The sequence below is a fragment of the Monodelphis domestica genome, chromosome 1 (genome assembly GCF_027887165.1).
Source record: "Monodelphis domestica isolate mMonDom1 chromosome 1, mMonDom1.pri, whole genome shotgun sequence".
In the NCBI taxonomy this organism is placed as follows: domain Eukaryota; kingdom Metazoa; phylum Chordata; class Mammalia; order Didelphimorphia; family Didelphidae; genus Monodelphis; species Monodelphis domestica.
The window spans coordinates 295881982-295902299 of record NC_077227.1 but is presented as its reverse complement, the minus strand read 5'-3'; the positions used below and the strand labels follow the sequence as shown (position 1 = coordinate 295902299).

The following is a 20318-nucleotide window of genomic DNA, read 5'->3' as shown; positions in this document are numbered from 1 at the left end:
GTTGAGGGCGGTTTTAGGAACAACAGGGTTTTGAAGGCAGTAGATCCCTCATTATGGGGATCTTAAACTTAAAACTTAAAACCCTTAAAACTCTGATAAAAATTCAGTCCATAAACCTCTCAGATTAGATGCAGAACACCTGCCAGCTCTCTTGGAATTAAAACAAGCTATTCTGTCTGTCCCTGTTCTAGAAATTCCACATCACAAAAAGGCATTTACCTTGTATGCACATGAATAGAGTGCAGTAGCTTCAGGTATCTTAACTCAAACTTTGGGTCCTGTTGCTTATTATTCAGTGCAGCTGGACCTGGTAGATGCAGGAGGACCACCCTGTCTTAGAGGTGTAGTCACCACAGGTTCACTAGTAACTAAATCTGCTTATTTTATATTGGGGTGTACATTAACTGTAATGTGCCCACATGAAATTGAGGTATTATTGTTAAGGCATAGAATGCCCTTTTCAGACCAGCGATTCACAGGTATGAGATAATTTTGTAGGGAAATGAAAAATAATACCCTGAAATGCTATACGATCCTTAATCCTACAACATTGCTTCCAGATTTGCCAGTTTCAGGAGAACCATTACATTATTTCAGGAGAAACATTACATTAAAAGATTATGAATCTTTTGAGACCATGACTGAAAAGCCTCATGATAATCTCTCAGACACTTCTTTAGAAAACCCAGATTTAGTTTTGTTCACTGATGGTTCTTCTTTTGCAAGGGATAGCATATGCTATACCAGAGCTTCTAAGGTCACAAAATTTGCCACTGTTTGGTCAGCCCTCAAATATTAGTGCTCAAGGTGCAGAACTGCCAGCTCTAAAACAGGTCTGTATACTTGCCAAGGGAAAGAAATCAACAATTTTCACAGATTCTAGGTACACCTTTGGTATGTGCCATGCAATGGGCAATTCAAAGAAGATTTCTAACCTTTGATGGAAAGTATATTGAAAATGCAGAGATTATTAAAGAAGTGCTCTCTGCCCTCCAGCTACCTGAAACTCCAGCTAGAGTTCTTTGTTCTGCCATAGAGGGGTTACTGACCCTGTCTGTAGAGGAAATAATCTGGCAGATACTGTAACTAAGCTTTAGAAGGATCTGAGATGACTTTTAGCTCTGACACCTAGTAACGAACCAAATTTATCTCTTTTATAATGAACAGGAAGTGGAAAAATGGAAACAAAAATTTAAGGCAAAATAGATTGAGGGGGTTTGGGCTTCATCTAAAGGGAAGCCCCTACTCCCTAGAAGCTTCTATCATCAAATATGCTTAGCTGTTCACAAAAGTGGTCACTTTGGCACTCAGTGTACTGTAGATTCTGTAAAGAAAATCTGAATAGTCCCTGGTATAAACAACATAACTTCCAAAGTGTGTGCAGCCTGACGCACTTTCCAGGAATATATAATCAACATGCCTTCCATGGCAAGGCTTTTGGTGGGCATCTTCTGGCTTATACATACATTCTTAGCATTTGCAAATTGATTCTGTTACTATCCCCAAGGCTGGATGTTATAAAGTTTGTCTTGTTATACTGGACCATCTCTCTAGATTGATAGAAACCTTCTCCCAGTACTCAGGCCACAGCAGCTTTTTGTACATTGATTCAAATAGCGGAACCTATTTTACTGACCATCTCTTATCCCAGGTTTATTCTTGTTTAGGGATTACTCCCCAGTTCCACACTTCCTATCATCACTTCAACTCAGGCCAAGTTGAATGCATGAATAGGGAACTTAAAAGCATGATTGGTAAGTTGTGCACTAAGACTCACTTGAAGTGGCCTGAGGTTCCCCCCTTAACCCTGTTTTACCTTCTCAGCAAGGCAGGGAAGAACTACATGTCTCACCATTTAAGATGCTTTTTGGACATTCTCCCATACAGGCCAAGGCTTTTCCCCTGCATACACATCATTACTGGAGTGAGAGGGAGGGAGAGACATTAAATTGTGTTAACTCCACAAATCTGGAGCTGCAGAACAGGCTGGACCTCTAGACTTTTCACTCCATGTTCTACACCCAGAAGACAAGGTGTACATAAAGAACTTCCAATGCACTGGAGGAACTCAGCCTGCCTGGAAAGGTCCATTTTAAATACTTTAAACTACCTCAACAGCTATCAAAATTGGATAAAAGGGCTGTTGGATTCATTGTTTGCATGTAAAATGATTACCATGTATTGACACTGAGTGACTACATCCTATCACATATATTGTATTTGTGGCTTGTTTGTTTTTGAATTTGATTTTGCTTTACATTTACATATTAATCTAATCTAATCTAAGATGTTCTATTACACAATGTTACCTTCCTTTGGTTTTGTTTATTGTTTCTGGATTTCTCATGAAGCCATTAGTTTCTAGTTGGTCAATTATAATTTTTAAGACCTGATTTTCCCCTGTCAGATTTTGGTTCTCCTTTCTCATTTCTTCTTGCATTGCTTTCATTTCTCTTCTCCATTTTTTCTCTACCTCTGGTTTTTGAAATATTTTTAAGCTCTTCCAGAATCTGTGTCCAATCCTTATTTTTCTTTTGGACTTTGTGTATATTTGCTTTTCTTTCACTGTCCCCTTCTATGTCTGTATCTTGCTCCTTGTCTCCATAAAAATTCTTCAGCATTAGGTGTTTTTTTGTTGTCTGCTCATATTTCTGACTTTTTTTTTATAGGTAGGCTATGTTTTTTTGGAGGTTAGATTATCCTCTTAAACTTTGGTCCTTCCTTGATGCTGCCTTTAGCTTTATTTCTTGATTTCTGCATTTTCAGTTCTTTCAGGATGGTATGATGGCCTGAGACCTGAGAGCTCTGAGAGACATATTTCACTGCTGATTCAATTAACTCTTGAAATGCTGATAACTGGAGTTCTCACCCTAGGCTTCGGCGTAAGCTTTTGGTCTCATTTTGTACTTGATCAGATCAAGGACTGCTCAAATTCTAACCTCAGTCTTAGGTGTAAGCTTTTGGTGTCACTGTGGACTTGATCTTGTCATGCACACAGTATATTGCCCAGTCTTGAGGCTCTGACTTAAGCTTTTGGCAGGAGGATCAGGAGGGCCCCCATTCTGGATCTATATCTTCACCATAGGACCAGATCAGGACTCTTAGCTTCACTCTGGGCCCACACAGATCACTGGGCTGGAAATCTTGACTTTGCCACATGATTAGAATTTCAAAGGGTATGGATTGGTTGGATTTCTGTTTTCCCAGGCAAGGTCTCAGGTGCTGGATGTTGTCTTGGGCTTAGTTTCTGAACCTGGAACAGCAGGTTCAGAACAACAGGGTGCATGGCTTGCTCTTGACTTGCTCTTTACTGCTTGCTGTAGACTCCTGCTGTCTCTGCTCACCTCTCACCCCAGTGCTCCAGGTGTTCTCTGCCTACCTTTTAGGTTTTTCTCCTCTTGAAAGTTGTTTCACTCTCTCTTTGTTGGTTCTTTTACTTCTGTATTCCTCTTGTGGCATTCTTTTAAGATTGGTTGGAGAGGATTCTCATGATGACTTTGAGCTTCTCTGCTCTACTCCACCATCTTGGCTTCATCAAGAATCCTTAAACAAAATCCCATCATCTTCTCTTATTGCCTTCCCCTCCTATTTTATTGTAATGTAAGATAGATTTTTATACCAAATTAATTGTGTATATTCTTCCCTCTTTGAACCATCTTCCCTATCATTGTAAAAAGTCTTTCATGTGAGATTTGTTTACCCTGTTCTATTTCTCCCTTCCCCTTTTTCACAATGCAGTCCTCTTTTACATGCCTTAATTTCATTTTTTAGCTATCAACTCATCCTATTCAACTCACACCCTTGCCTACCCTAGTAATGGTCAAGTTCTTAGGAATTATAAGAATCATCTCCTTACATATGGTTGTAAATAACCTTATTGAATGTCTTTTGAATTCTCTCTCTTCTTTATCTTTTTATGCTTATCTAGAGTCTTGTATTTGAAATTCAGAATTTTCCATTCAGTCTTGATCTTTTCATCAGGAAGGTTTGATGTCCTATATTTCACTGAATATCCACATTTCCAGCTCAGTTTTGCTGGGTGAATTATTCTTGTTTGGAGTCCAATCTCCTTTATCCTTTGAAATATTATATTCCTGGCCCTCCAATTCTTTAATATAGATGTTAAATGCTGTATTAATCTGACTATGGCTCTATGATGTTTGATTTTTTCCCTTTGACTGCTTGCAATATTTTTGCCTTGACCTGGGGATTCTGGATTTGTAATATTCCTAGGAATCTTCCTTTTGGAATCTCTTTTAGGAGGTGATTAGAGATTCTTTCAATTGCTATTTTACCTGATTGGTTGTAGAATACCAGGGCAGTTTTCCTTGAAAGACAATGTGTAAACTTGATATGATAGTCCATCAATTCTTACATTATCTCTTCTTGATTTATTCACATATTGATTATTCATGTCAATTGTTTTTACAATGATATATTTCACATTTTCTTCCATTTTTTCATTCTTTTGATTTTGTTTGCTTACTTCTTCATGTCTCATGGAATCAATTTTCACTTGCCTAATAATAATTTTATTATATGATTTTCTTGAGTGAGCTTTTGTACCTCCTTTTCCATTTGGCAAATTCTATATTTAAAAAAATTCTTTTCCACATTGAATTTTTGTACCTCTTTTTCATGTGGCTACTTCTGCCTTTTAAAAGATTCTTCTCTTCAATTGATTTTGGTCCCTCTTTTACTATTGTCCTATTCTGTTTTGTTGTTTTTTATTTTATTTTTTTAAACGCTTACCTTCCATGTTAGAATCAATATTAAGTATTGGTTCAAAGGCAGAAGAACAGTAAAGGCTAGACAATGGGAGTTAAGTGACTTGCCCAGAGTTACATAGCTAGAAAGTGTCTGAGGCCAGACTTGAACCTAGGACCTCCCATATCTAGGCCTGACTCAAATTCACTAAGCCACCCAGTTGCCCCCACATTCTGTTTTTAAAGTTATTATTTTCTTCAGTATTTTTATGCCTCCTTTACCAAGCCATTTTCTCTTGCATGATTTTCCAATATCAGTCTCATTTATTTGTTTAGGTCCTATATGAATTCTTTTTGGACTTGAGAGCAATTAAATATTTCTTTGAGGTTTTGGATGTAGCAGTATTGACTTTCTTGTCTTTTGAGTTTTGTTTTGGTCTTCCTTATCTCCAAAATAATCTTCTACATTGAATTTCTTTTTTTGTTGTTGTTTGCTTATTTTCCAGGATTTTTCTTCTTTTTTTTAATGAAAAAAAAAATCCTGTTTAAGTTGGGCCCTGTTACAAGTTTCATGTTCTTCACACAGCTACCTTCAGAGCTAGTTCTGGGAATCTTGAGGTTTTCAGTTCTTGCAACATGGTATAATGCATTTATTTTGTTTTGATTCCATCTTGGAATCAATGCTGTGTATTGGTTCCAAGGCAGAAATGTGGTAAGGGCTAGACAATGGGGGTTAAGTGACTTGCCCAAAGTCACACAGCTGGGAAGTGTCTGAGGTCAGATTTGTATCCAGGACCTCCCTCCTCTAGGCCTGGCACTCAATCCACTGAGCTACCCAGCTGCCCCCTGGTATTATGTATTTAATAGATGAACTGTGTTTAACATTCTCCTGGCTTGTGCTCTTGTTTGCAAGCAAGCCAAAGCTCACTTATCTCCTTTGGAATCAGAGTCCCCTTCTCCCCTGTGGTACTGGGGTATACTAGTGTTTCTCCTTACCTTGAGACTGTGACCCAGGACTGGCAATTGGATCTGGGTATAAGTAATACAACAAGGACCATGCAGTGAGAGCCATCAAAGGGACCCCTGTAACCTCCCTCTGAGAAGCTGTCAAAGCTCTTATAATTTGTGGCACAGAGCTCTGCAAACCTTTGCTACTGATTGAACTGACTCCAAGGCCTGTTGCTATGGTGGGGCCTGCCTTATACTCCTTTGTACTTCACTTTCATGCCAGTGCAATAGATCTTTCATGCCAGCTTTCTAAGAAGTTTTGGGCTGAAAAGTTATTTCACCCTGTCTTCTTCATGGCATAAGCTGCTCTAGATTTGTTTTTAAGGTGTTATATGATAGTTGTTTAGAGAGTAATTTGATAGAGATCAGTGATCATCTGTACCTTCTCCACCATCTTGGCTCTGACCCATCTCATTCTCAGGCTTAGCAATTCTATAAGAAAGTATGGTACCTACAGTCTTTTAAAGTTTGTTTTTATTTATGTAAAGCATGTTTTTCTAGAAAATTCACATCTTCCCAACATAATTTGTCTGTATTCTTTCAAGATTTCATTAAATTTATTCAGTTTCATGCTATTGTTCATGCATGTGTGCAAAACAAATGCAGCAGTCTTTGTTGGTATGAATAAACAATCATAACAACAAAAACAGTTTTTCATATGTTCAAATAAAAACATTAATTCATATGATAAATAAAATTAGCTAAGTTCCAAAGTTGAAGCAAAGTGTGAAGATATCTCAGTGAGCTAGATTACTTTTAACTGATCACTAAAAGATGAACAATTGGGAACTTGGAGATCATCTAATCCAACTTTCTCATTTTTCAGATAAAACAACAGAAGTTTAGAAAGATTATATTTCTTGCATAAGGCCATCATCATGATTTACCTAATAGTTTCTTAAATTAGCAATTGATGGTTCCCTCTGAATTCTCAGAAATTTAATCTTATATAATAGTAAATATTTTGGATTTATTATTTATTTTTTAAATATTTTCTTTTAAAATTTTGAGTTCTAAATTCTCTCACTCCTTCCCCCACCCTTAAGGAGGCAAGCAATATGATTTCCTTTATACATGTGAATCATTCAAAACAATTCCATATTAGCCATTTTTTTTAAAACAAGGAAAATAAAGTAAGAAAATTACACTTCAATTTGCACTCAGAATCCATCAGTTCTCTCTATGGAGGTGGATACATTTTTTGATCATGAATCCTTTAAATTTTCTTGAATCATTGTGTTGATCAGAGTATGAGTTTCACAATTTATCATAACTGTAACATTATAATTACTGCATACAATGATCTGTTTCAGTTTGCATCAAATTTTGCCATTTTTTAAAACAACCCCTCCATCATTTTATATAACACAATAGGACTCCATCACAATTATATATAACAACTAGTTTAGCCATTGCCTCAATTACTAATTCTTTGTCACCACAAAAAAAGAGCTGCTATAAATATTTTGTATATTTCTTCCTTTCTTTCTTTCTCTTTCTTTTTTCTTTCTCTTTCTTTTTTCTTTCTTTTTTCTTTCTTTCTTTCTTTCTTTCTTTCTTTCTTTCTTTCTTTCTTTCTTTCTTTCTTTCTTTCTTTCTTTCTTTCTTTCTTTCTTTCTTTCTTTCTTTCTTTCTTTCTTTCTTTCTTTCTTTCTTTCTTTCTTTCTTTCTTTCTTTCTTTCTTTCTTTCTTTCTTTATTGTTCCTTCTTTTTCTTTTAGTTCTTTGAGATAAAGTGGAATTGTTGGGTAAAATGTTATGCATAATTTTATAGTCCTTTGTGCATAATTCCAGATTATTTATCAGAATGTTTCGACCAATTCACTACTTCATTATTGTGCCTATGCTTCTTTCCTTCCCATTATCATTTATCATATATGATATGTATAAGGTGGTTCTTCAGAGTTGTTTTAATTTGCACTTCTAAAATCAATAGTGATTTAGAGCATTTTCCCATGGTTTAGATAGATTTGATTTCTTCTTCTAAAATTTGCCTATTTAGAGGAGTGGCTCTTATTTTATTTATTTTACTCAGTTCTATATTCAGTATATATTTGAGAAATAATACCTTTAACTTCCCATAAATTTTTTTTAATATTACTTGATTTTCTATGGTACTTTCTGGCAAAATGTAGTTTTTCTGGTTATCTTTTTTAGCTTTTCATTTATCTGAGATTTTGATTGTTACCTCTGCCATTTTTTTAGTTCAGTCAAAGCATACAATAATCTGCCTCAGCCCTTTATTTTAGCTCTGTGTGTATCTTTATCTTTTAAATATATTTCTTGTAAACAACATATTGCTGGATTTGGGGTTCTTATCCATTCTGTCCTCTGCTTGTTTTATGAGTGAACTCATCCTAATCACATCCACAGTTATGATTTCTATGTGTATTTCCCTCTATTCCATTTTCTTCTGTTTCTTCTCTCTTTTTATCCTGATCTTACTCAAAAATCTATTTGGCTTCAAACCACTGCCTCCCTTAATCTGTACTAATTTTTAATATTCCTCCCTTTCTTATAACTTTTTCCTCATATTTCTTTTACCATTAACAGACCAATTTTGTTTTCAATGTTATTTACTTCAGTATTTTTGTGTCTGTTTTATAGAACCGTTTTCTTTTCAAATCTTGCATCATTCTCATTTATTTTCCTAATTTTTCCTTTACCATTCTTTTTTCTTTCTTTAACTCTTCCAGGGATTCATGTTGGTGTTGGGTTCAATTAGTATTTTTTCTTTGAGGTTTTATTTTTAGTTGTTTTCACATTATTATCTCATCATGAGCTTATGTCTTCCCTATAGCAGCTTTTTCTCATAAAAGATCATGTTCCAGCCTATTTCTTGACTTTGTACTTTATGTTAAAGTTGGGCCCTGCTCATCTAGAGTTGAGGAGGCACTGTCCCAAGCTTCTGACTTTTTGTGCTGCTGTCTTCAGAGTTTTTCCTCAAAAGTCTTCAAGTTTGTGGTGCTTGATCCTAAGTAAGATATGGTTATTCTCTTCTGGTCTTACTCTAGTCTTTAGCCAAGAAGGGCTCTTGATACTTTGCAGTCACAAGCTATTGTGCTTCTTTTTACCTTGGAACTGTTCCCTTGTGACTGCTGTAGAATTCTGAACTAGATACCTATTGTGCTTTTGTACAATAGAGTTGTCAATCAGCACCAACTTTACCCAGGGCTATCAAAGAACCCCCTGTAATCTCTGGGCAAAGAGTACCTGAAGCTGCTGCTGTTTCCACTTTGTGTGCTCTATATAGGCCTCCAACCCAGTGACACACACCTCTTTTGCCAATGACTTAAGTATTCTTAATCTCCCCAAATTTCTCACCTAATCTTTTGTTTGTTCTGTAGCTTCAATGTTTGGTTTGAAGTATTGTTTTAAAGTTGTTTGGAGGGAAATGTTGAGACAGATCATCAAAAACCACATGAAAAATAAGGAAATAAGCATACAGAGACAAACCAATAGCACAATACCTCTGTCCCTGCCCTGAAGTTTACAGCATTTCTTCTTCATTCACCATACAGGAAGAGAAAAAGATGAAGTATTTTTTAATGCATACTCAATGCTGATTCAGCAGCTAATTAAATGTCTTTTCTTTGCCACTCAATAAATGAACAGGAAATAGTCACAAAATATTGGCACTTGTTCTGATGTGGAGGGAAGGGATTCTCTATTACACACAATGATGCATTTACCAGAAGCAGTTTTCCCAGATTCCACATAAGATAGCACAGATAAAATAGACAGTCAATTCTCAAAGGACTAGCAAGTATTATAGGCACCAGAAAATCATCTGTATTTGTTGATGATCCCGAATTCTTTTCTCTAACTTCATTCAGCCAAATATAGTATCAGATCTTTTCATTTCCTCTTTCACAGCACTAATCACGTTTTTAAATGAAATACGGTTTAAGAAAAGAATATAACTTAAAAAAATAAAAATTTTCAAGTCTATATTTGAAAATTCAACCCTAGGTTTTACATTTAAGCTGCAGCAATGATGAATGCAAGGACTAAATCATGATGTTAATTATATACATCCCACTTTCCAATAAATTTGCTAAAAAGGGTGGCAATTCATGTCTGAATATAGTGTTTTTCCCTAAAACAGTTGAAAATGCCAAGAAAATGCTAACCATTAGGATTTTACCAGTTCATATTTCAAGAGGTCATAAAAAAAGACATAAATTTGTAATGGTGTCTAAAGTGAAGGCAGCTGTTACAACCTCAACTCAAACAGTTCCTCGAGTTCATATATTTTTAAGGTTGGAATTAGGTTAAAAATGTAGTCCCCTCTTTTTGCAAATGAAGCCTTTGTGACCTCAAACTCTGGACTCATTTGTCCAAGAATAATAGAACCAAGATTGAAATGCCAGTCTTCTTTCTCCAAAGTGTTCTTTCTATCTTGAATTGTGAAAATAACATTTTAAGACAGAAAAACAAATAACTTTCATATTTCTTTTAATTGATGACATAAATGTTATATTCTTATGGAGGAAAGCATAGAAGATAATATTTATTAGTAGGGCCGAATTTTTATGTCTCATTTGTCTCACAAATGACAACAGTAGTCTTTGATAAGTGATGAGAAAGACATGATTATGAAAAATGTATTTACATGTGCCTAGTTTGTTTTGTTTTGTTTTTCTAGAATAAGATTAAGAAGACTTTTCAGCAGGGGAATTCTCCCTCCTTTCCTTCCTAAGCCATCAGGCTACTCAGACACCATAAGGACTGAGGAAATAAAGGAAGAGTGTTATGATTACTTATGAGGTTTAGATGATTGGAGTGTCAACTCTAATACCTCCAGAGAGATGGAGAACCATCCAACTATCTACTACCTACCTGAAGTTTATGGATAGCCCTGATGTGAGGGCTTGCTAAGTCCTTTTCAGGTCTGGTCATACACCTTTGGGGTCAACCTCTCACTCAACTCTCACCTGTAGCTCCATGAAGCTGTACTATGTACAGCAGCCCCAAAACCATCTTGACAGATGGACTAGCTAAACCAGGCTGGGGAAACCAACAGACCCCAAACCTGTTGGTTAATTAGGGGGATGTATATCCCAAGTTTATGACGACTCCCCTTGGTCTAAGGGGTGGATGAGAACAACTCATTCCAACAGTCTTAAAGTAGGCTGAAGCTTGCTTCTTGAATTTGTTCTGTGGAAGACTTATAGTTAGGTCAGACATCAAACATAACAAAGTAATCCACTGTATCCCAAACTAGCACCAGTCATTTTGACTTTTGTCTTACTAATAGACTTTGATGAATCTGGAAAAGAGAGTGAGGCTGATGACTTTGCCTCAATGAAATCTAATTTATTTGAAAGTCAAGACTTTACTCTGTGATGTCATTGATCCTCTTCAAAAAAGGACCAATGACTTACTATCTACCTCTTTCTAATGTCCTCTATACCTTTCCATGTACCTTGTCTTGATGCACTATAATCTCCTGCCACTTCAATTATTATACTAACCTAGAGACTTGTAGGCCTAGTCATCTACCCACAAATTGTAACCTTAGGACTTCAAGACCTTTCCATCTATCTGCCCTGCAGCTGAACTTTCTTTTATGTGTTGCCTCCATAAATTAGAGCATGAACTCCTTGGGATCAAAACCATATTATTTTTTTTCTGTATTCCCAGTGTTTAGAACTATATCTGGCACATTATAAGCATTTACATAATTGTTTTAATTCATCAATATAATTCTAGTTTTATAAAAGTCAAGACACTTGCTACCTCCCAGAATCCAGGAAGTGAACTGCTTGGAGAAAGTGCCATAGAGATGCCTGTAGAAACTTCGCAGTGCACCAAAAGATCCAGAATGAACTTTGGGTTATAGAGAAATTGAACTGTGGGGGATTGGAAGACAGTTATTTTGAATGGACACTCTTATGCCAACAGGGACTGCCCCCTAATTGACTTTTTGTCAATGTACTTAGCAAACATAGGTTTTACTTTTTCTCTTCTCTTTCCCTTTTGTCTTTAACTATTATAGTTTCCTTTTAGAAGGTGCAATATTGCACCAGTAGTTAGAAAATTTTTAGAAGTATAAGCTGATTATGTTAAATGATCAAATGGGGAGACTAGTCTGCCAAATGATCACAGGGGGTATTGTGAAGATGGGATTAACTCTCCCTTACACATTTTTAGATTTAATCACCAGAAGTGTATATACCCCACTTATTATTAAGTATGGGGAGGTTTTTGACCCACATATGCTTCTTTGTTTCTACCTCTTGCCTTGGATGGGTTCCTTTGGTAACTTAATGCCAGTCCTGAGCACTCATGTAGTAGCCCTATATTCTGATACACAGGGGAATGGGGCCCTTGGGTTCCCCCTGTGTGTAGTATCATCCCACCTCTCTTTTATACCATTGATTGGGCATCTAAATCTCCCTGAACTTGATGCTGAACTGGCTCTTTCTCTCATCATGGGCTCCTAAATGTCCCTGTACTATATAATCCTTAAGCTATCTGTCCTGCCACATTACTATTTATTTCATTTTGCTTTCTACTTGCTTGGGTTTGTCTTTGTTCCACACTTCTTCAGGATTCTAATAGTTCTAGACAGTGCTAGTGTTTAGTGTAATATATAATATTGAAGGAGTATATTTGATGGGTAGTTAATAACTAATAAATCAGGCAGTTATCTTGTTTCTTTTGCTTACCCCTCCTCCCTCTATACCTCCCTTCTTCTCATTTCCTCCCTCTCTCCCAGCTTTCCTCTTCAGCCTGTTCAGCTTCTCTCCCCTTTGTCTTCTTCTTCTGCTTACTAAATCACTTAGGGAGTGTTTGTGCGTCTCAAATGAAAATACTTTCTATCTACTTTTAACTTAAGTAAGGGTTTATTTAGGGAAGACAGGGAAAGATGAAGGATGGCGGTAAGAGGGTTGGAAGTTTCCCTATTATCTACAGTAAGCCTTAGGTTGGAGGATATTGAGAGAAATGGCAATTCAGTCACTATCATGAAACAGATCAAGTCAGAGAGATATATGGACTATTGTCCTTCTCCTTCTTCTGCCTTCAAAGTCACCAGGCCATCTCCAGCTTGATTATCCCAAGTCCCAGAGATAAACCCAGATTCTTCCTTCCCTGATTCAAAGGCAATCAGGAAAATCAGTCAGGACCCTGATTCAAAGGCAACCACACCATCAGCCAAGCCCAGAATTCACAGGCCACCAGGATCAGCCAGGTCCAGAATTCACCCAGCAGTTGATTTGGCTCCAAATTGCCTTTCCCAGTAACATTCCAAATCAGAATCTTCATTTGATTGACAGATTGCCACTCAACCATTGCTTCTTATCTTTTTGCATGCCTTATAATTTCTCTCTTTTCCAAATTAGCACAGTTCTTGGCATATAGTATGTGCATAGTATGTGCATACTGGCCTACTGATTTACATACTCTCCCACAAATAGGCTCAAATTACAATACACATGTAGCAAAGATAATTCATAATGTGGAAATGCTTTTCTCCTATTCATGGATTTCTCAAAAATTTCCCTTAAATTCCCTAACTGCAAATCTGCATTCAGCCTTTCTTGACTTAAAAAAAAATTGCTACCAGCCTCTAATATGTTAGGTAAGAGGGTAGAAAGATGGGACTTGTGAATGATGCAAAATGCTGATAGGAAATTGTCTAAATTCTTCAAAACTCACATGAGATTCTCTAGCCAAAATGGTTTGGGAAGTAGGGCATAAAAGAGCTAAAGTCTAATAAGGCTAAAGTCAAACTCTCTCCTCACCATTCTCCAAGCTCAGACCTCTACCATGCTACCTCTTCTAAGGTTTATGCTAAGGAGTTTTAACTAGGACACTGAGTTTATTCCACTCCACACTTAATTTCTATTATTAAGTTTCTGTTGGAAAAATGTATTGATATCCCTTTGCACAAGGTTAAATTCCCTAATCCTATCTCTATATTGTGCAAATTTTTACTTGATGAAAATTTTAAAACTGAAAGTTTGAAAGTTGATTAACTATCTTATCACTTACTTTAAGTGGGATGTTGTTGAATATATCAATCAACTCTACCCTTATATATATTGTTTTAAGACCATGGGAACCTGATGCTTGCTTAGCTTTTTTCCAGATGATAATTTTAGCTCTTAAAATTGATTATTTATCTGTAGTTTGAAAAGATGCAAGAAATAGGTTACCAAGGAAAAAGTATTATGAAATTCATAAACATATTGTGGAAAATTTTCCTATCATTAGTGTAGGGGTAAATTAAGGAGTTTGACAAAGTGAGGAGCTCAGTTTAACAGAAACTTTGTTTAATCTAAGAAAGAAGTACAGATAGATAGAAAAGAGGAAAGAGAGATCATTAATCTTATACCCTACAAATATACCTAAAATTCCTAATACTACCTAAATTTTCCTAAAACTATTTCTAACTGTCTTCTCAGGACAGGGTCTTCTGCCTGGCATACCAGGCCTACTCTACTCTTCTCTATCACTAGCTACCTAACTCCCTAAAAAAAGAGACAGCCTCCACTCACTCCTTCAGTTTTCTATAGCACCCCCTCCAACTGCCAGTAGTCCCTTGCCTCAGAGACAGACCTACTGATCTCTCTCTAGCTACTTCCTCTCTCCTCAGTCTTGGTCTCCCTGGTAATAGAATCTTCAGCTCTGGCTCACTGACTCCTGTCAGTTCTGATCTACTTAGAAATCCTACTCTATAGCCTCTTAAGGAGACAGAGGGAGAGATTAAGAAAATCCTTTTAACATTAGAGAAAACTACCCAGATCTGTTAGAATCAGAGAACAAAATGAAAATAGAAAAATTCAATGATCACTTCCACAAAGAAACCTCAAAATGAAATTTCTTATAGGAAAATATTTCCCATTCCCCTAATTTCAGGTTTTTTCCAGGCCTGAGAACATAGATACATGCTCTGTGTCTGCAGATATAGATATTTTCATGGATAAAAATAATGTGTACAGTATTAAAATAGAATGTCAATTATATAAAACGTTTTGGCTTTCATATCAATTACAAACATAAGGAAGGGGGAAAGGATCTTCATCTTGTCATCCAATATTAGCTATATCTCCCAACTTTTCATCTTTTCCCAAAAATGCTACTTAAACAAAACTAAAATCTAAGCAAGATTAAAAGGGAAGCAACAAACTAGGGGAAAATTTTATAATACATGTCTGTGATAAAGATCTAATTTCTCAAATTTATAAAGAACTAAGTCAAATTTATAAGAATACAAGCCATTCCCCAATTGAAAAATGTTCAAAAGGATATGAACAAGCAATTTTTAGATGAAATCGAAGTCATCAACAATCATATGAAAAAAGTGTTCTTAATCAATCTTGATTAGAGAAATGTCAGCGCTAAGTTACCATTTCACGCCTATCAGATTGTCCAACATGGCAATGAAGGAAAGTGGTCAATGTTGGAATCAATGTGGCAAAATTGAGACACTAATGCATTTCTGATGGAGTTGTAAACTGATCCAACCACTGTAAGACAATTTGGAACTATACCCCTAGGGCTATAAAATATACACCCTGTGATCCAGCAATATCACTACTGTGTCTGTATACCAAAGAGATAATAACAAAAGGGGAAAGGACCTACTCATACAAAAATATTTATAGCTGTTCTTATTGTGGTGGAAAATTGAGGGAATTGTTCATCAGTTGGGGAATGGCTGAACAAATGGTGGTACGTGTTGGTAATGTAATACTATATAATGGACTACTATAATTGCTATAAGAAATGATAATAAGCAAGATGATTTCAGAGAAAGCTGGAAAGATCTGTGGGAACTGATGTAGGGAGAAATAAGCAGAACTGGGAGAACATTGTACATAATAACACCAATATTGTCTGATGATTATCTGTGAAAACTTGGTTACTCTAAGCAATGCAATAATCTGGAACAATCCTGAAAGACTTATAACAAGGAATGCTATCCAACTCCAGAGAAAAAAACTGATGGAGTCATCTTTCACATTAGCGAATCTTCGGTTTTATTTTGGGAGTTAGGTTATGTAAGAGTGTGCTCTTACAACAATGACCAATATGGAAGTGTGTTTTGTATTACAATAAAAATTTTTTCTAGTAACTAGAAATTTCTAGTAATCTAGTAACAAGAAAGATCTATGCATCTTGCATGTTCCTAGATTAAGTACTATGCTTGAGAGATTGGTATAAACAAATGGATCATTTCAGTAGTGTGTAAATTAGTTGTCTAGAGCTTATACTTTGTTTTCCCAAAAATATTAGGAGTACTGCTTTAATATAATATGTGTTAATTATGCTTTTGGGGTTAGCCCTGAGATTAGGGGAGAATGGAAATTTTATTTTAATCAGTTTTATTATGGGGAATGCAGGACAAATAAATACTTCCCCTGCAATGTCTCAGTTTTAATAGCCAGTAAGCCATTCTGAATATGGTTAAAAGAGTAGATAGTCAAAGTGAAATGAGCAGAACTAGGAGAACATTGTACAAAGTAATAACAATATTGTACAATGATGAACTGTGAATGAATTATTTATTCTCAACAATACAATGATCCAAGCTAATTCTGAAGGATTTATGATGAAAACTGCTATACACCTCCAGAGAAAGAACTGATAGAATCTGAATGCAGACCAAAGTATACTGTTTTCACTTAATTTTGTTTGTGATTTTTTAAAATGTGTTTTCTTCTATAACATGACCAATATGGAAGTATGTTTTGTGTGATATTATATGTATAACCTATATAAAATTATTTATTGTGTCAGGGAGGGGGAAAGGAAGGAAAGGAAAGAGAATTTGAACCTCAACTTTTTAGAAAGTTAATGTTAAAATTATTTTTTACATGTAATTGGGGGAAAAGCAAAATATTGAAAGATTAAAAAAAGACTAGTGATAAAAGGAATATTTTCACCTTTCTAGGTTAATGGGCTTTTGTCCCTAGTATGAACCAATAGCTTATTTGTAAGTTATGGAGTACTCAACTTTTTGTCAGTACATTTACACGTGTAAATGCCCCATAACTATCAAAGAAGCCAAGGTTATATTAATTTTTGTTTAGCTTCCTCTCCAGTGCCAGCAGCCCCCCTTCTACAGCTTGAAGACTGTTGCACACACAACAACAGTGCTACATTGTCATGGAAACAGCCACCTTTGTCAACAGTGATAGCAGAAGGATACATTCTGGAACTAGATGATGGAAATGGTGGTCAGTTCAGAGTGAGTAGAGAATTTACCTTGTTTGTTTTGTTTTCCAATCATATATTATAAATGAAGCCATAACTTTTGAAATAATGAAAAGTTTTAAAAAATAATTGGAGAATTATTGTGCAATGTTAGATTGGTGCTAAGAACACTGGTTCTAGAATCAAAAGGTGTGGATTTGAGATTATATGGTACTGCTACAATATGTGATCCTATATAAATAATTTTACTTCTTTGAACATTTAGTTCCTCATTAATAAATAAGCATTATAATAATTGTACTACATTCTTCAGAGGTTGTTGAAAAGCAATTTGTAAACTTTAAAACACATTAAAATGCAAATTTCTATTTTTGTGTTTTAAGTGCTAAAGCTAAAGCCCATGATCACCACATTCTAATGAAGAGTTTGATGATCTATCTAGATTACGCAACTGACCCCTCTCATTCTCTCTGTTCCTCCACTTCCTGAAAATCACTTCAAACTCAATATATTTAAGTTGGAAATTATTAACCTTGCCCTACCCTTAAATTCTTTTCAACTTCCTGCTTTCTATCTATTATTATATTCTAAGTCAGAAACTCAGAAATTTCTCAAAGTTCTTTTTTCTAGGCCTTGTATATACACTTGAGTATACTTCTGGCCCCACAGAACTCTGATAATAAACTGAATTTGGGTTTAGCTCACATCTGGGATCTCTCCAAAAGAGAAAACAACAACAACAAATTCTAGAAAGATATTAAACATACTAGGTAGCTCAGTTGTAGGTGAAATAAAATAGCTATTAATTATATTCAACACAAGAGAAATATTTAAACACAAAAAAAAACCCAAAAAAGATTTTAACTTATCCGACATTTAATTTTTTTTCTCAAAGTTCATTTAATCCAAAACATGCTTGAGGTGATAATCCTCCCTACAACATCCTTAAAGAAAATTCAGTTAGATTTTGAGCAAGTTAAAAGAACTTGCGAACTCCAGATTACCTGATATTTAAACCAGTAATTCAATACTTTTATTATAATGGTCTAAGGGACTGATTTTTCATTATCAAGGCCTTACTTTCTACATGTATAAGCAACCCAATTAGACCTTCTCTCTTCCAAAATATTGACCCATCTATTTTAAGGATTTTTAAGGAGTACTATGAGAATTGTCATCTCAAAAAAATAACAAAAGGCAATGAAAAATATGCAGAAAGTTTGATGAGAAACTCAGTTTCAATTAGGCAATGCTGAAAACATTTAGGACCAATTCTAGAAGGGAGACAACAAATGAAGGAATATATGTCAATATTTTTATAACTATTTGCTCACTTAATGGCAATGCAGTTTTAACATTAGGATTTTATTAACATCAAAAGGTTTCAACATATTGCCAAGAAGGTGTTGGACAAAATATGCTAATGAACATCTATGTGGGAAATAATGCATTCATGAGATACTGAAGAATTTATTCTGAGGTTATCTAAAAAAGAGAATCGGAAATGATTGAGGATTGAATGAATCATGAATGTTAATACTACAGAAAAAGCAAAATGGTGATTGAAACTATATCAATAAATTTTGATTCATATTACTATTTTTCATAACTCTGAATAACAAAAATTTTCAAGGACATCCCTGAGGAGCACAGAAGAAAATAAGCCAGGTTTTATGAACAGTATTCTATATCAGACTATGTCTTTGAAATCAGATAATTAGTATTACATAAAATGAGAATACAAAATATTGTTTTGCTAATTTGCATGCCAATTATTTTTCAAAGAATTTGTAAGAAATTTTGTTCATTAGCAGTGTTCCAATAAGTCTCATGCATATGTTAAGATAATAAAAGATTACTTGATTAAAAAAAATTCATCTTCTCCTTCTGAATCCTCTCTAACCTCACTCTTTATGATCAAATTAAGTCTGCCATTTTTCCTAGAGATAGTGTATCAACCTACTCCTCTATTGTACCTCTCACTAGCACTGCATCTTCCTACACAAAGTGCCCCTCATAGATTTATTGAAGCTTTTCATAACCGGACTGTTTTTTATTTTGTATTTGTATCTTTTTCACTTATCATAGTACTTGACACATAATAAATATTTAAGAAATATTATAATTATTTTTGTGCTGTTATGTATGTTACATTAAATGTACACATAATAATAATTAATTTATATTATTTATATATTAGGTTGATTTTAGTATATATTTCTTTTCTCTTTTTGGTTTTTAATTTTCCCCCAATTATATGTAATTCATTTTTTAAAATGCTGAGTTCCAAATTCCCTCTCTCCTTCCCACCTTCCCTTCTCCTAACCCTCATCTCTCTTTGACATAGTGAGTAATATGATACAGATTTTACATGTGCAATCATATGAAATATTAATCTGGATTTTGTGGAAGAGATACCAAATTTTACAAAGAAGAAAAATTAAAATATACAATGTTTTAGTCTGCAATGAGACTCCACCAGTTCTTTCTTTGAAGGCAGATGCATGTTTCATCATGAGTCAATGGAATTATCTTGGATCACTGCATTGCTAAGAATAACTACACCATTCACAGTTGTTCATCAAAAAATATTACCAGAGGGCTGATAGGTGTCTCAGTGGATTAAGATCCAGATCTAGATATGGGAGGTCTGGGGTTCAAATCTGGTCTCAGACACTTCTAAGCCATTTGGTCTGGGCACAACTCCCATTATCTTGCCTTTACTACTCTTCTTCCTTGGAGCCAATACACAATATTGATTCTAAGATGGAAGATAAGGGTTTATAAAAATTTTGTCATTACTGTGCACAATATTATTACATAATAGATATTTAATAAATATTTTTTCTTTCATTCATTCTCAAATGTAATAACAGAAATATTTTTCCAAAGGTCTCCCAATTATTAATTTCCACAGAGGCTAAAAAGCAGAGTTATGCTTGCTTACCAAAGTTGCTTGTCACTTTCATGGATGACATTTAACAAGGAGCCAGTATGAATGGGGATTCCTGTAAAATGGTGATGCTCTCAACATTCTTTTCTTTGAAGAATTTTTGGTGTCATTTGAACTAAGCCCCAAAACTTTGGGATCCTAAAAAAGATACATAATTTCTCATAGGTGTTCCACCCAAGTATCCAAATAATATTAATCAAGTGATGATGAATGCTTATTTCCACATTATGTAATATAATTAGATATATAACTGATCCGGCACTGTATATCTCTTGGAAAACACAATGCTATTCTCTCAAAATTAAATATAAAGAAAAAAGGATTAGTGTCTGAGAAATGGTTTGCAAATTTTTAAGCTCACTAAAACAAAATAATAATTTAATTTTTTAAAAGATAATACAACCTCTTATTCTTCAACAGATCCTTACATGACATGGTATATAAGATGTTTATCTTATCTGTTGTATGAATCTGAGCTCTTTC

The 20318-nt window shown here is 34.9% G+C and overlaps 1 protein-coding gene across 1 annotated transcript in view; it reads left to right on the top strand.

Moving 5' to 3' along the window:
• Positions 1–20318, top strand: part of TRIM9 (tripartite motif containing 9) — a 240804-nt gene that overhangs the window by 123939 nt on the left and 96547 nt on the right. The window contains exon 6 of the mRNA XM_007473218.3: positions 16759–16916. Coding sequence (XP_007473280.1) covers positions 16759–16916 — 158 coding nt within the window. The remainder of the gene's footprint in view (positions 1–16758; positions 16917–20318) is intronic.